Raw genomic sequence first — 16,306 nt, forward strand, 5'->3', positions numbered from 1 at the left:
GTCGCATCGACGAAATCAATGACACTTTCATGATTTAACGCGGTACAATCCCGCGAAGCGTTTCTTTTACATCGTGTTTTTGCACCTTCCATGTCAATCCCACGTTCGCCGGTGCCTGAACGTATGGAATCCCATTATCGTGGCAGCTGGTTCGCGATTGGTTGAATTTAAATTGCCTAGCAGTTCTTCGTGCGTCCGTTAAAACGCAAGAAAAATGACACGTTCCATTTCGAACGAGGGTTAATAACGGTAGCAAAAAATAATAACGATGTACGATTTTCAAGGTTATCGGAGGGAATATGAACGCTTCGATCGGCCAGTCTTAAAAACGAGGAAGGAAATGTGCGAGATAGTAAAGGGACAACGTAGAGCGTTCCGCGACCAGGATCCTCCACGAATACGCGAGCAAGGGGACAAGAATTTGGAAAACGAGTTCCAGTTTTCCAACAACAAGTCCGTTCCGAATTCGCCGACGACGTTTCAACGGGCGTCCAGCTTCGAGAAGTGTTTCAGCGAACCGGAATTCCTTGAGGAGGACCGAAGGAGTCGAAAAAAAGAGAAAGGAAACCTAGTCAATCGGGAAAGTACCTCGTCCGATTCCATTCGACGCTCGAATGATAGCATCAAGACATCTGAGACGAACGAACAGCCTGATTTTCCAAATCTCAGAAAACTAAACGACAAAGTGCCTTCGTCCGGACGACGCGATGAGGTACGTTGTACTCTATATTCGTTTACGCACAAGTACTATCGTTAACTTCTATGAATCTGGTTACTTGCGCGCGTCTTCGATGTGCCCAATTCCCGTACAAGAATCGATTGAACGCGCTGACCTTGGTATCATCACCTCGAGCAGCGAAACCTAACGAAACGTGCAAGCATATTACCAGATCCTGGAATACGGGATCTTGTTGCATGCGAAACGGTGATAATGTCGCGAGCAAAGCGCCGTGTAATGTTAAAAATACTAATTCGAACGTAAGAAGTCTCTGGAATTATTTGCGCCGCCGACAATACGTCAGATTAAATTACGGATGCTCGACAGCTGACAACTGAGTCGTGTACGCGTAAAAACGTACGCAACTGTCGGAGCACCTTGTCGACTGATCGATCGCGATAACGCGGACAGGTAAAACCGCAGGACTAGACGGATTATGGAAGGGATGGAACCTGAAGGACGTGTTATACCTACGTGGAATTTTCGAAGCCACCCTAACCGATGCTCGCAGGGAGTGTACTTTGTATCTGTATGTACACACAGATAGGTACTAATGGAATAGAATCGACTAATCAATTAAACCATCCCTCAACCACGTCTCTTTCCAAGTACGTTCTTTCTTAAGAACATTCTGAGCGATATCTAAACCGCGAAGGCGTTTACTTGCTCGCACGTATCGCAAAGGTTGAGTCATGGTATTACCGCGATGTTTGATAATGCGGATTGCGGTATTCGAGTTGTATAATGTATCGTTCTAAATCCTACAGAATTGTTACACAACATTCGAGCGGTAATGAATCTATAAGTTTCGATGTTCAGTGCATTTTAAATAGCGCGAGGAGTTGCCGCTATTAAAGACACGATTAAGCAAGTTCGAGATCACGGTAGACGGAACAATGGTACGTGACAACAGACTTAACGGGTCGTTTGCGCATTCTCTGCAATAGCAATATTTATCCTTCGTCGTAACAGTCGGCCGTTGAACGGTTCTGGCAAACTAAAATTGCATGATTACAGTGGATAGAGCGTTCGAGACTAATTGCGAGATTTCTCGCGACGTAAAGACGTATCATCAATCAACGAAAGAGAGAGCGTACGCTGTGTCCGAGCGCGAGTATAATACGATTCCTCGACTATTTATCGTCACGCGGCTTTCCGAACGAAGATTAAACTCGTAGCTCGGATCGCGAATCGTCCTTGAGATGAAAACGCTTCACGGAGCATTAAATTCTGCTGCTCGTTCTGCTGTTCGTCGACCATTCGTCGACTAGGAAACATCACCGCGTGGAAACGAAATTTTCACTGGTGATAATGCTCTCCACGGAACTGAACGGGCATTCAGGGACGCGACGGATGTTTCCCTTGGAGAAATCCGGCGTGATTCTACGACCACAGGGCCCTAAGATGAATTAGGTTCGGACCTGGAGGATGCGGGCCCCAGGTCCGTTGCAGGTTCTTTTCCATCGAATGCCTTCCTTTGTGCGGAATTCGATTTAGGTTCTGTTCACAACGAACCCTCGCCGTGGAATTTCTTTCTTCCTTTTTCCTTTCCACGCTCGTTACAACGGCGAGCATGACGGAAGCCGGGACGGGAAGAAAATTTGCTCGAAATATACGCGCAACACTCCGAATACCACCGTATAGATGGGGGTGAATGACCGGCTACGTTAAAATATTGACGAGGAATCTTGCTATTTCGGGGCCGTGTAATTACGGACGCGGGAGCACAGTCGCCAACGACGACTCGATAAACATTTAATCGGCTTCTGCTGAATTACCACCGAGCACCAGTGAACGCGCCAAGTGTTCCTCGTTGATAAACAAAACTCGGTCGAATCAGAGTGATATCTCTTCGTTTAGAAATTCGTACGTGTGCACACGTGTACGTCGATCACGGTGCAATTGCGAACTGTTTACGGGGCTCGTTCCAACAGGAACGATACAGCGTGACGAGGCACGCGGGGGAATGGTTGAAAATCGTTTCGAGGAGGATGGAAATTGCTAGAAATTGGTGGTTGATCGGTCCGCGGTCGGGTTCGGTGTGAAAGCAGCTTATTAAGGTCGGGCCTAGCGTGGTGTTGCGGTGCAGCTTGCCTGGCAGCTTCAGTTCGATGTTTACGCTCGTGCTTCGAACATTTTTCTCCGGGGCCTGTGCGCGTTGATTCCACCGAGCACGTTTTGTCTTTTACAACTCCGTGTAGCCGTGAGTTCACCCGAGTCTTTGGTGAGTGCTTTCTCCTATACGTACGCTATCCGTCGAAATTGAATCCCTAGCGACGTTCAGAATATTGCTGGAGTTCTGTTTGTAGGGATAACAGCCAGACTCTTGGCAGGTTGTGTCCAGTGTATCCGCGGTGTACTTCCTCGTGCGATCAACTCTATTTTCGTCGCCCTCTCCGAGCCCGTGGAAATCTGTAACCATCGAATCGACCTTGAAAATTAGTGATTCCACGCGTAACGCAAGCGTGTGCTCTCGTGGAATGATGGTTCATGGCGCGGTGACACGCGGTTGCATAACGAAGCGAAAGATCGTTGTTCGTGTCTGCGTGGCCGCGCTGCCACACCCGTCGGCTCCTTCGCGATCCGTGAAACGAAAGGAAACGAAACGAAACGAAACGAAACGGAATTCTGGCCGATTTCATAACGAAATCGGCGCGTGGACGCGGACGCGTCGATGGTTTGGTTACGAAACCCGGGGAGAACTGGACGCGACCGCGGCACGCAACAACTAACTCTTCGGCCCGTTCCTCATTCAGTTCGCGGTGTGAATGAACTTTCTCCGTTCCGTCCTCGTGTATCGGCCCGTTTTTCTTCTCGATCTATGTTAATCAAGCCGCATCGAATGCCATCGTTTACCCGCGTCGACGCGTTTTCACTTTCGCAACCGGGTTTATCGCGCGACTTCGAAAACCGGTATTGAAAACGTAACCAACGGATTCCATCCTCGCGTGTCTTCCGGTTCTACCGACCTCACCTTCGCTTTTCTATTGCGTATCCTCGAGAAACCGCCAGCCTCGTTACGATCGAACAATTATTCATACGAAACGGCTAATCATAGAGGAGAATTCTTCCGCGATCAGCAAACATTTCTCAACGCGTGATCCAACTGGACCATTGAACGTTCGCAACCAACAGTTTAACCGCGTTTAAATATAAACGTTGGATAGACTTTGAAACCGTGCGACTACCAGCCTCGCAGCTTTAATTAACCGAGAAACTGGTTACGCCGCGCTTGGAACTAGATTCCGCGGGTGAGGTTATCCCGAGGTTGTTCGAGCGCGTACGTAGCTCGATGCCACCCTCCTCGTAAGTAGAGACGAGTGACGTTCGCGACGGTGGTTCCCATCGTTTCGAGCTCGTAGGAAGCAATTATTGTCGAATTAATCTTGGCAACGCTCCGACGCAGACCTGCATACGACCGAGAGCCGAGCAAAAGTGCACTTGCCATTGTCCCGGTGGCCAACCAGATTCTGACCCTTCGCAGACCTCGCGTCCTCTTTGCTACGATTCACTTGCCACCCATTATTCGACGGTAATAGTTTTCTCGAGCCGTTCACGTCGTCGTTGCTCCGATCGTGCCACCTGGCAATTTTCCGATCGATTCGAATTGAAATTGTTTCATCGTTTGGTCGAGTATTATTGCATCGCGACGAAAAGGACTGGATGCAAATTTTAGGTGACTAACGATCACTGACTCATCGCTCGAAACGTTTCGGCACGAATGCCGTCGCGTTCTTTGCAGCGATGAAAGTTTAGCCCGATGCATAATCTTTCGTTCGGTTCCCTCGTAAGAAACGGAGTATTCGATCGTCTTTAATTACATTAATTCGAACGTACGTCGAGGACGAACGTCGTAAAGAAAATTAGACGCTTGATCGCCGTAAATTAGGGTAGACGAGGCTTTAGAAAATGGCTGATATCATGCTACGTAATCAGAAAGTAAACCAACGTTATGACACAACGGAATTCAATAATTCACTTATAATTTGTAGGACAACAGACCGGTTGCATAACGATACGCAAACAATAGCGTGTGGACCTTTAGCGATCATTTTCTACGATCGACCGTGTCCTTTCGCTGTTTCGAGCCGAAGCCACCGAAAAGTTGCGTACGTGGTTCCACAGTGTCGTGGAGAGCACGACGACAACAAGAAGATTCATGTTACCGTCGACGTCGGCAGTTGGAGTAATAAATCTTTCCCGTAACCTCGGCCTCGCTCGCTTTTCCACGACTTTCAGATCCGAGATATTCTGCCGTTTGATTGCGAGATAACAAATACGCCGCCGCGGGTCGTTTAAAAGACTTTCGGTGACCCGCGAAACGGTTTCACCGTGCTGAAAAAACCTCCGCACGGACGTAATCGAAGAGGAACAATACTAGCTTTGATCGCGTTATTATGGAAATTAAAGCAGCGTCCTCGTTGGTGGCAGATGAGGAAACTCGGGGATTCGCGGTAGGAAGTAATTCCGATAAAATGAATCCGCGTAACGAGCTACCGTGCGATTGGCTCGTGCAGCCGAGTGAGAGCCGGCATTGTTCGGGGCACGGTACCCGCGCTCGAGGAAGAGGCTTAAAAGTGTGTCCCAGTGTTCGCGTGCTACGTCGTCGTTTTACTTTCCACCGGTAAAACGCATCGTAATATCTCGACGAGACGAGAGGAGAAACGTTCACGGTGCATTTAAGGCCCAAAAACCGTTTGATACCAACTGCGAGGCGAAAAACGGTCACGTGCAGGCTGTTTTCATGGAGATCGTGAAATTGCGCGATCTACATAGCGCCCGGCTGCGCTCGATCTCTCTTCTATACGCGAATGCTACGAGTTGTAAATAGATAATCGTAAAGAACGAACGGATGAGAAGAGAGAAAGAGAGAGAGAGACCCGTGGGAAGTAATTATTGGTAGATTAATTCAGACGAGCTACCGACGAGCGTCGTGTTAAACGAACGTTGCGTTCAATAATTGTTCCCGTCGCGGTGGCACACGCGTCTCGCTCCAAAGACCGCGCCCAAACGCGTTCTCAAGCTTCATGCTTTCCAACCGCGGCGACGCTGGGTTATACAAAATATTCCAACCAACCTCGTTGGTCACCTCGCGAGATTCTTCGCTGGAAGAAAGTCGAGATTTCGTTTTCTATCGCGTGTAAATATGCTCCGTCGGGTGATACGGTCGCGAGACTGTCGAATTGGAAGTGGACGCGATAAGTAGCTGACGATATTTGTTTCTTAAAGATATCCTCGCTCCACGGGACAATGACTGATAGCGGCGATAGCTGACCACTTTCGAATAACACTGGATAATCGCGCACCGTGAAATCGAGTTAAAGTTTCTAGCCGATTGCACGGATGTTAATTAAATTTATCGATAGTTTCACGGTGATGACTAACGACTTGGCGAGGAAAAGAACACCACGAACGATTCGATCGTTCCTCTCTTATTCAAAGAGGGTTGAGAAACGAGAATGATACGAGAATTGTCTCGATGCTCGAGCGAACAGTCGAAAGCCTGAGAGGAGATTGCCGTTTCGTATCCTCCGTCCCTAGGGGCTCGCGAAAAGCTGCCTGTAAATTACGATCCGTTGATGTAACATCGTAGGAAAGGTGTACGTATAGGTTCGCGTTACGTCTGGAACGAAGTTTGACGCCGGTCGATAGTTGACGAAGGCTACTGGGCTCGAGACGCGTCGCCGCGCGATCGATCGATCTTGACGATCCGGAAATTACCGCTAATTGAGAAGTTGCAAGCCACGCTTGCCGAGCCGCCTCGTTTCACGCGACTCTGCAATTTTTTGCGCAGTTTCTTTTTTCCCTTTTCTTTCTCCTTCCCTTTCTAAGCCCCTTGCTCTGTCGGATAGGTGTTTGAACGGAAGTACAGTCGAACGGGAAAATGTTCGCTGGAGGATCGCCGATTACTGCAATGGGTTAATTAAGATACGTGCGACCGATAGAACTTTCGTTCGAACGCTATATACTTGGGATCGTTTCGAGATCGAGACTTGGAATCGATCTAGATGTATCCGTATCGGAGCACGGCCAGGAAATTAGCGTAGTCGGCATTTCTCCGCGGTAGTTCCGGCCGATTGAGCAGCCGGTTCGATGCGTTCCCAAGGTGCGTGTGGTTCGTTCAACCGTTTAGAAAGCGAACGCGTCGGTATATACCCCGGTAGCTTTGTTTTCTCGCCTGTGGTGAGAATCGGAAAGAGCGAAACCGAATCTCCTCTCAGGGATTTAACGCGTGTCCACCTGCCGGCTTCTGATCGAATTTCACCCCGTACCATCGGTGTACCGGTGAGGACGCTGAGCGTCGACACCTGACCGTTTCGAAATCTCACGAGAGATCCCGGGGCTGTTTATCTCTGATAGGTATGCAGGTATCGACGAACGTTATCGTTGAAAATCACAGCTACACGCGATGCCTTATCGATCTCTCGCTTAGAGTTTCGAGGCACGGAGGAAGACGTTAGACTCGAACCATGTAAATACCTAAGAACCACCAGCCGGACCAGTTCCCCGCGAAATAACCTGCTAATTACACAGGCATTATCGTGTTTCCACGGAGGCATTGTCGCCATACATTTCAATTCTAATTAGCCGCGTTGAAATTTCTCCGACGCTGACACGGCCAGTGCCAGGGAGAGCGTTTAAACATTCACCGGCAAAATGTGATTTTGTTGCGGCGTATGCTCCATTACCGCGAACACGAACGAGCGCGAACCGTTCGTTCCTCGTACGCGTCTGAATTATTGCCAAGTTAAGTTCATCGCCGTGAAATTATGACCCATCTTCGCTCGGGTTCGTTACTATCCTCCTTTTTCCGCGGCCTCGTAAATCTACCCTCGCAGCTCGCGCACTTTTCTATCCTCTCCTCTTTCTTCTAGACTCCCCGGACTGGAAATTCCTACGACGCGATTAGCTCATCCGCGAGTTTCGATTTTAAACGGAATCGGGAACCGCGGCTCTTCCTCCGGTCGTTGCGCAACCGAAACGCCGACGATTGCTCGTCTAGAACGTATCTATCAAACTGGAAACTTCCCGGCGATTTGCATGCCCCGGGGTCCTCGATTCGCGAAGAGAGTGAAAGTAAGTAAACCACGTACGTACGCGCGCGTCGATACCTAGACGCAGGCGGGTACTTTCGACTTTGGAGATCCGCGAGGCCTTCAGTTACTCGCGCGGTTCCATCCGTCCTGTCTCGATTTCGATCTCTCGTCGGCTGTCCACGTTCTAATTCCGAGGATCCGCGCAGGATCCCTCGAGCCGATAACGTCTCGCGTTCAAACACCCGTGCGACTCTTCAACGTCGTTTTCTCTATTTTTTTCTCCTTTTTTTCCGCGCCCAACTTCCTACGCGAACTCACTGGTGCGGACTGGGTACTTGGCGTGTGCGCTCGCTCGTTCGCGGTTCCGATTAGTTTCTTTTTTTTTCCAGCTGCGACTCGACCGACCAGTTTCTGCGCGAAACTATGAAAAACGACTATTGAAAGAAAGAGAGAGAGAGAGAGAGAACAGTTGAGTATCTCGGTTCATGGTGTTTACTATCGTTGCGCGACTCTCGATGGAGCGTGGTTGTTCGTACCAATTTAGAACCTCTTAGAAACCCGTGCCCCGGCGTAATCGTTTAATTTAGGTACCTACTGCGCGGACAGTGCTCTTTGGAACGACCTCGCTGCCTATCAGTTGGGTGACCCTAACAAAACTGACGACGTTCCTATTAACGTTTCTTTTATCTACGGCTGCGTGCCGTAGTTGATAATGACTGATCCAACCGGAGTGGACTAGTCAGAGGATCCGTCGTCGGTTATCTAGGGACGGTCTTTGGCTTTATTTAATTTAAACAGATACGACGCGTTCGTCGAGTAGCTGGTCTCGTTATCGCATCTTCTAATTATTTCGGTGAACCAGCGGTTCCCAAGCCGGTCAAAGTATCAACAAGGATTCGACTTCGACTCGGTTTGCGTATTATCGGAGCCACGGTCGGTTGTCTGACCGCGGTGAAGTCGAGGGGTCGGTACCCGTTAGAACGCGGAACGCACATGGGTCACACGACGGCGATCCTCTCTGTCCGCGCTGCGTTCCGTTGCGTTCCGTTGCGTTGGCGTCGCGTCTCTACCGTGGTCCCTGTCCTCCTCCTGTCAGTCGGTGTGGCGCGCTCGAACGAGCGACCAGTGTCTCCAGTCTTGCGCTCTGCAACCTTCTTCTAAAACAAACAAAAATTAACCCGATTATTCCGTTACTTGCGTCGGTGTTGATCGAGTTCTGGAGTATCGGACGAATGGAAGTAGGTGAGTCCATGGGGGTTCCAAGTGGGTCTAAGCAACGCTGGTATTTCCAATCCCCTCGTAACGAGAAACAACCTTCCTCGATAGCACGTGTGCATCGTGGAACGCGGCTGTATTTCGTTCATTTTTCGAAGCGTTCTACGTAACCCGTTTTTCACCATCCGTGACCGATCGTACCTCGAGTCGTTCGAAAAGAAGAGAACGTTCGAGTGGAAGAGAGAGGACGGCGTATTTCCGCATCGACGATCACCGCGACAAAAATTGACAAAGAATCGGTGCTCGTGCTCCGAGCAGCCGATTGATTTGCACACCGCGTGAACTTGACGCGTGCAACCCAGTCGGTCTCGCGTTCCGACAGATCGATTTTAAACGCAACTTGGAAACCGTTTGCCGATTCGATTCACCGATGCGTGCGTTTTCTGCGGACAAAGTTCAGTCTCCTTTTAAATTCTTTCTCGAACACAGTCACCGTCTTTGCGTCACCTTCGACGACCAGGCCCTCGCTAAGTTACGCGCAGAAATACGAACCTTTTTTTTTTTTTAGAAGAAACAGATGTTGTCCGTTTTCTCTACACCGATAGATAGTACCAACGCGTCAACACTGTACGATCTTCTTTTATCGAGAGGTTCGGTGAAAGCGCACGGTGGATTATTAGCTTTTATCCTGTAACCTGTCGAAGCTGAACGTAATTATTGCTCGTTAGGACGCGAGATACAGGTTACCAGGAGCACTTTCGAGCCGACGTCGTTCGATTTCTTTTGTATCACTTCTCCGCGAACCCCCGTGCTAGTCGATTGCTCCATTTACCTCGAGCGAGATCGAACTTCTACTCTGCGCTTTCGAAAAAACGTTTCGTTGGCGTTTTGATTATCTTCCCATTATCGGAATTAGATCGGTATTTATACTTTGTTACCGTTTACGAGCACGGAAAGGCACGTACTAGTACGTAGTTAGAATGACGGTTGAGTAACGCCGTAATTATCGCCGCGTCCCGTCGTCGGCCTCCTTCGCTGTCACTTCACGTACTCGGAATGCATTATCTTTTATTGTCGCTCGCTCGCTCTCCTCTCCGGATAGAATTGTTTCCGCTGGAAAGTGACGGGTGCTCGATCGCGCGCACCTGGAATTTTCAACGGGGGTCGCTCGACCGCCGGTGACCTTCGTATCGCGCCACGGTTCGCCGTTACTCCGACGTTAGAAACCCCTCGGTACCCCAAAAGAAGAAACGTTCGTATTCTCCGCTTCCTTCCGGGCTCGCGAGCTCCCCTCCTCGGTTCACGCTCATCGTAACTCGTTTAACCGGCGGCAGTGGCATGTATCTACGTAAACACACGGTGGGGCGACAGGGAACGTATCGGACGCTCCCAGTCTCTCAGCGTGCACTTTACGCACGCGTTCACGCCTGCGGACGAGCAATTAGCCGTTCCCGCTCTTCGAAAACTTGTCACTTCGCTAAGCGTCTTCGCTTCCGACCGCTCCGCTCTCTTCCTCTTCCCGCGCGATTAAGTGCGTCTGGTGCATCTCGTGGACTCAGTGAATTTCGAATCGACGCGTCGATCGAGACCGACGATCGCTGGCTGTTTTCATTGTCGAGCTAACGGGACGCTTCGCGATGAACCGTACACCTTGGACAGTGTTCGCGTAAACTCGCAACGCGTTAGCATGTTCGAATCGGAGGTAACTATTCTCGTTTCTTTCCTAACCATCTCTTTCTCGTTGGGAGCTTCTCTCTTCGCTCTTCAAAGAGATCGTGACAAAAGATGCGCGACGAAACGGTGCTTACATAATGGTGACCCCCCCCGGCTAGACGTACTTGCACACGCCTGTCCGTTGTCTTCGCCGCTTCCGCGGAACTACTGGAAGGCTGGACTAAAGTCGAACGACTTATTATTTTTTCGTTCGTATAACATTTTCAATAACATGACGAAATCGGCGATTGTGCGGTGGCTCGTCAGGTTCTCCGTTACTTTCGCTAGCTTTCACTCTCTTTCTGGCTGGGTACTACCGTTAAACGACAGCAGCGGGATATATTTTTAGTATTTTATACGGTCGCGGGATTCGATCGGACGGCGGCTACACGGTTACATGGAATCGGTACGCAGAAGGGACAAAAGAATCGACGCAACTGGAAAAAATTGCTGCTCGTCTTGCGCGCATCCGTTGCACGCTAGTTTTTCCTCGGTCAGGAGCACAATCGACCGCTGATATCGGAAACGGAAGCTGCCCGCGATAACCAGAGACCGAGTGATAACGGTTTTAAAGCGTAGAAACGGTTCCAAGTTTTGTCGTAGCTACACGGGAGATTCGTCAGAATTCGCGGTGAGATCATCGATGACGAGTCAGGAGAGAAACGGTGGATAGGTAAGAACGCGTCCGCACGACGGATTCGGATTTTCGATAGAAACTGCGGCTCGTTCGTCAACCTTGATTCGTTCGAACTGGTTACGTTAGGCGATTTGGAAACTGGAATCTCCGGTTGCATCGAGCGGCGCACGAAGGACGCGTTATCTCTGCTCCCATTTTCCGCGAAGAGGAAGATCGTAACGCTAGAAGCGTTAATTTATCAAAACGAGGTAAAAGTGGGCTTTCCTGTTCTCATCGTCCTCGACGAGAACAATAGCCTGGCTACTGGTCTCTCCTCTCCTAGAAAAGAGCTGAAGTCGGCCAGAAAAATTCGTATCTCCGGCGATCTCGCGCGGTCTCGCGTGCTCTGGGCAATTTTTCTTCTCTTTTCTCTTCGCCTTTCCTTCCGTTCTCGCAACAGTCGAAATTATCCGGAAAATTTGTAGGAAATTTCCGTCACGAGAACCACCGATTATCTCCGTTAGTGGAACAGAGGAGAATTGGCATGCAACCGGCTTAGCGAGAGCACAGCCAGGCGGAACGCGCGTAGAATGCGAATCTTCCCTTTTCTCGGCGTTCCTCCTTTAATCGAGTGTGTACGTGTTTTCAGGTGATCGGTAACGGTCTGAAGAGCGAAACGGACGACTGCGAGCACGGTTTAGCGAACGGTGAGTCACGCGTAATCTCTATGCATCTCTTTTTTTAATCTTATCGTTTAAGCGCGCGCGATGTTCAATTTTCAAAAGGCCCCTAACTGGTTCGAAAACCCGCCGCAGCGTCGCCTCGCGTCGCGTCGGTACGCTTTGATTTCATTGACCAAATCCTGCGGTGAGAAGAACACCCCTGGTAAACGTCCCCTCGCGATCGCTCGACCGGTTAACTCTTTCGAACGAGATTATTACTTTATTCTACACGTTTTAGCAGAAAAAAGATAGAAGAAAAGAAAAGATTAGCGATTCAACGAAACGGTTACGGCCCTGACTTTGCCCTTCGGTGATTATCATCCGTCGGAGCGGTCGTCGCATTTTCTCACGCTACTTCAGCTGCTCCTTGCTCGCGGTGCAACGATCTCCCTCCCGTACCCGCACATCTGCCACGAAATTACATCCTGACCGGGTCCGCATTTTTATTTCCCTCCCCCCTACCCCCACTCGCCGATTCCCCTCTAATCTCCCGACCGATCCCAGCCGCGCATTAAATCCCCGAAGGAAACACGCCGCCTCGAAACAATTCGCTTTCGATTTCGATCGATTACGCGTTACTATCGTCACGTGGCTTGGAAAAATTAATTGCCCTCGCTACTAATCGCCTTTAAACCTCCTCGAGGTTATTATAATTGGCCATTAGCCGCGATGGCTATCTACCGCGAGAGAGCAATCTTCTAAACGCGTTCTTAATGAAAATACAACCATATCGCCTAGCAGCCATTACCTAGCAGGTTTTTTTTTCTAAACAGATTACCCTCTCGCTGGTGAAATCGGCACCTGCTTCTCACTTTAATTCATTTCTACCTCTCATCGATCGATCGATCGATCGATCGGATTCAAGTCACTTAACACTATAATAGACGAACTCAGAAATGATAACGTTCGTTCCACGCTCCCCCTGTTTACGTCCGCGTTGCCGTAAACCTGTTGGAATACACGGACCAAGGATAGAAAGGTGTAGAACGGAGAACGCGAGTGTTCCCATTCACGCTTCCGAATACTCGTTCGCGTAATCCATTTCGAGATGGAACTGAAGGAATAGTAAATTAAACCAATTGAATCTTGCGATCCGAAGCGCCGCTGAAAATTCACTTTTCGCTCGTAAGGTCGTCGTATCGTCGCGCGAAAGTCACACCGCATCGTTAGCTCGTTAAACGGTAGATTAATAATCTTACTTGTGACGAGACAAGGAAAAATTCGAGAGAGTAGAAACGCGGATAATGTGAGAAATAGTCGCGCAAACGATGCGTCGCGCGACTGTGTCGATAGGTCACGCGTGGAGACGGGAGGCACGCGCTAATTGCGCAAACACCGGCGACACCGCGACGCCATTCTTTTACCATGATTCCTCTCGCCTCTTTCTTCCTTTTTCTCATTCTTCTTACCGCCGAGTAGTTCCTTGGCCTGGCTAAAGAATTCTGAAACGAGTCCGCGGAAGCGCCGGTTGCGCTTCCAGTTATGAAACTGATGGTTATTGTCTGTTATTTACGCTCGAATCTCTCGATCTACCGCGTTCCATAAAGACACTCGCGTTTGATCGATTAGAAACTGACAGGGTGACGAAGGTGAACGATAGCATGCGGAATTGAAGTGGACGCCGTTCAAAATGAATTTACACCACCGTTAACTTCCTCTAGTTGGCAAAGATTAAATGGAATTTCGATAGAGGGAACTTTCCACGACGTGATTAGGAATTGGCAGGAAACGCAGGTAGCCGATAGTTACGTGCACGCGTATATAGAAGGTAGATTCGAAACGATCGCTTTCCGAATTGTAACATTGTAGACTTTCTACGGGTAATTTCAGGTGGGTGGCGCGTAAGCGGACGCGCGACGGTTTACCGAGTACCGAGTCGTCCGTTCAACTCGAGAATTCGATTAAACGCAATGAAACCGCATTGTTTACCCGACCTCGAGGGGCGTAAAAGGTAGCGAGTCGGTACGCGCCGCGAACACACTTCTATCCGATTAGCCAGCTATGCGAAGCCCCGCGGCAAAACTATATACAAGTTCCACGTTTGATACGGTCCTCGTCCGGAAATGCTTCAGTGCGATTCGCGGCGATGTGCGAGGAGGGTTTCGTCAGGGAGAGAATCGCCTTCTTGGAGGGTGAATAATTCAAGTGAACCCTTACCCCTCTCGCGTTCCATCGCGATCGAACCAGCGAGAGAAACAGAGAGCAAAACTGGAGATTTCCAAATAATTGATTGCAGGTAAAAAGATGGCACCAGTGCTGGGTGTACCGCCACCGCCGCCACCAGCTCCGCACATGGGACCAGACGGGTTGATTCTCCCGAGGAAACCGTACAACCCTTACCTCACCTCCGGCAATCACAAGGACCTTCGCAGAGAATTGTTATTCAATCAGAAAGTGTAAGCGATAAATGTTAATCGGCTAACGGAAAAGAGACGCGTGGCTTTCGATGCGACGCACTTCGCACGCCTATCGTCGAGAAAATCGTTTCCTATTAACATCCCGTAGCTATACAATAGCACAAGCTCGCTCATTCCCAGCCACTTTTACGGTTCGAGCAGGGTCCGGGCATTCAATTGAGAGGATCGTGCCCGCCCCGCGCCTCTCTCACTTTTTCTCATCCTGGCAATTTTGACGCGCCCGGGCGTCGCGTAATTAGCTAACCGCATCGGTTTTCGCTTTCTTTCAGCGGCAAGAACGTGCTGAATCAGAAGAGCGAGCTTCAACGGGCGCTCGAGAAGCAAAGGGAGGCTGCCTCCAGGAGAGAGGCTGAAAGAAACCGAGAGGAGAGCTACAAAGACGATCCGAGAACAGCGTTGCAAAGGGCCATAGAGCAGAGGGCGAAGCACATCGAGATGGCGGTTGGTATCATCTCTTCCCCTTATAGTTACTCTCACGATCTTAACCATTTTATTTCGCGTTACCATTTTATTTCCACGTTCGTCTATCGACACTAAATGAGTGACTAAAATTAGCTTTCGATATCTCTGATAGTTTTCTTTTTTTTTTCCTGAAGAGAAGGTAGTTAAAGTCGGCAAATTTCACGTCGGCCAGATAAGATCTTTCCCCCTCTTTATCGTCGAAAACCACCGTTACAACGAGCGGCGTTTCGAAAAGTGAAATTTCGATATTTCAGCTGGAACAACCGCAACCGACGACAGAGCCACCGAGCAATCTTCTGGTAACGGCGAGAGCGAAACTGAGATCGCGCACGGATTCCCAATGAAGCCCTCGGCGAGGAGTGAACGGAACGGAACAAAAGAATCGTGAAACGCGACAAGTACACTGTCGCGCGGGAGAGCAACGATTGAAACGTTGCGTCGCGACGCGGACTTTTGTCACGTTTTTCTAACCCGACCGTGTATGTACATGTATGTATACCTAATCTGATAAGAGTTCGTTGAAAACAAAAGAGAATTATATAACTCGTCGTTGAAAATTCGATGCACCGACGCGGGAAGGAAATGTTCATCGAAAGACTCTATTCGAGTACGTTTCAGCAGTTGCGCGTCTTTCGTGTTAAACTAGATAATTTGCCTTACTCTTCCAAAGTCGCGAATCGGACGATTTCGTTCGTTCCTTGAGCGACGCTGTAGGTGTCCGCGAAAGTAACGCGGACTCGAAACAATTGATATTCGCGCGCGTGTTCGAATCAAGGCCTTCTGTAAACGCTTAATCCGGAGATTGCTGGCTCGAGCGCAAAGGCGATAGTTTTTTTGGGTTAAGGCTGTCCTGGTACGCGTACCTCGACCAACATCCGGTACGCTATGATGCACCGTGCTCCAGTTAGCCAGAAGAGAATGCTAAAGTATCGGGAACGTCGGGATAATTATCTCGAAATGGTATTAGGCTTACGCTAGAACACAAACTTGAAACGTTTGAGAAGATAGCTTGCTTGATCATCGAGTCGGTTAAACATTTGATCACGCGCTGCCGCTTTTTCCGAGCGTCCTCGTATAAGGGCGAATACTGTTAGAATAATTAACCTAAGAGATCAGTCATGTATAGCGTAGACGAAAATTAGCTAATCATCGTGCCTGAATTTGTACTGACTAGACCTAAATACAAAGTGCAGATAGTTACGCCACGATTGACGGAATAATAGAATCAGTAACCTGGGACCATCGTACACTTGTAATAACTTCTTAATACCAGTTAAATGAGAGACAGGTTGACGTAACGGCATTTACTATAATTAACTGTTTATAGATTAGAAAAGGAATGAAATTATTATTGTTGCACTATACTGTTCGAATCGACGTATCGTAGGAACGTGATCGTTCGTTCA

General features: G+C 49.2%; 1 protein-coding gene across 1 annotated transcript; it reads left to right on the top strand.

The window, feature by feature from the left end:
- Positions 1-316: 316 nt before the first annotated feature.
- On the top strand, positions 317-15,483 carry LOC143425656 (uncharacterized). The gene is made up of 5 exons (XM_076898627.1): positions 317-712; positions 11,949-12,006; positions 14,258-14,417; positions 14,708-14,879; positions 15,155-15,483. The coding sequence occupies exons 1-5, from the start codon at positions 341-343 to the stop codon at positions 15,242-15,244; spliced, it is 852 nt and encodes a 283-aa protein (XP_076754742.1). The 5' UTR covers positions 317-340; the 3' UTR covers positions 15,245-15,483.
- The last annotated feature ends 823 nt before the right edge of the window (positions 15,484-16,306 follow it).

The sequence above is a fragment of the Xylocopa sonorina genome, chromosome 7, assembly GCF_050948175.1.
Source record: "Xylocopa sonorina isolate GNS202 chromosome 7, iyXylSono1_principal, whole genome shotgun sequence".
Classification (NCBI taxonomy): Eukaryota; Metazoa; Arthropoda; class Insecta; order Hymenoptera; family Apidae; genus Xylocopa; species Xylocopa sonorina.

Excerpts from the sequence above, each read along its gene's own strand:
- LOC143425656 (XM_076898627.1), top strand. The coding sequence starts at position 341 with ATGTGCGAGATAGTAAAGGGACAACGTAGAGCGTTCCGCGACCAGGAT. Across the intron at positions 14,418-14,707 it reads TTGTTATTCAATCAGAAAGT|CGGCAAGAACGTGCTGAATC; the intron begins GTAAGCGATAAA and ends GCTTTCTTTCAG. Across the intron at positions 14,880-15,154 it reads CGAAGCACATCGAGATGGCG|CTGGAACAACCGCAACCGAC; the intron begins GTTGGTATCATC and ends TCGATATTTCAG.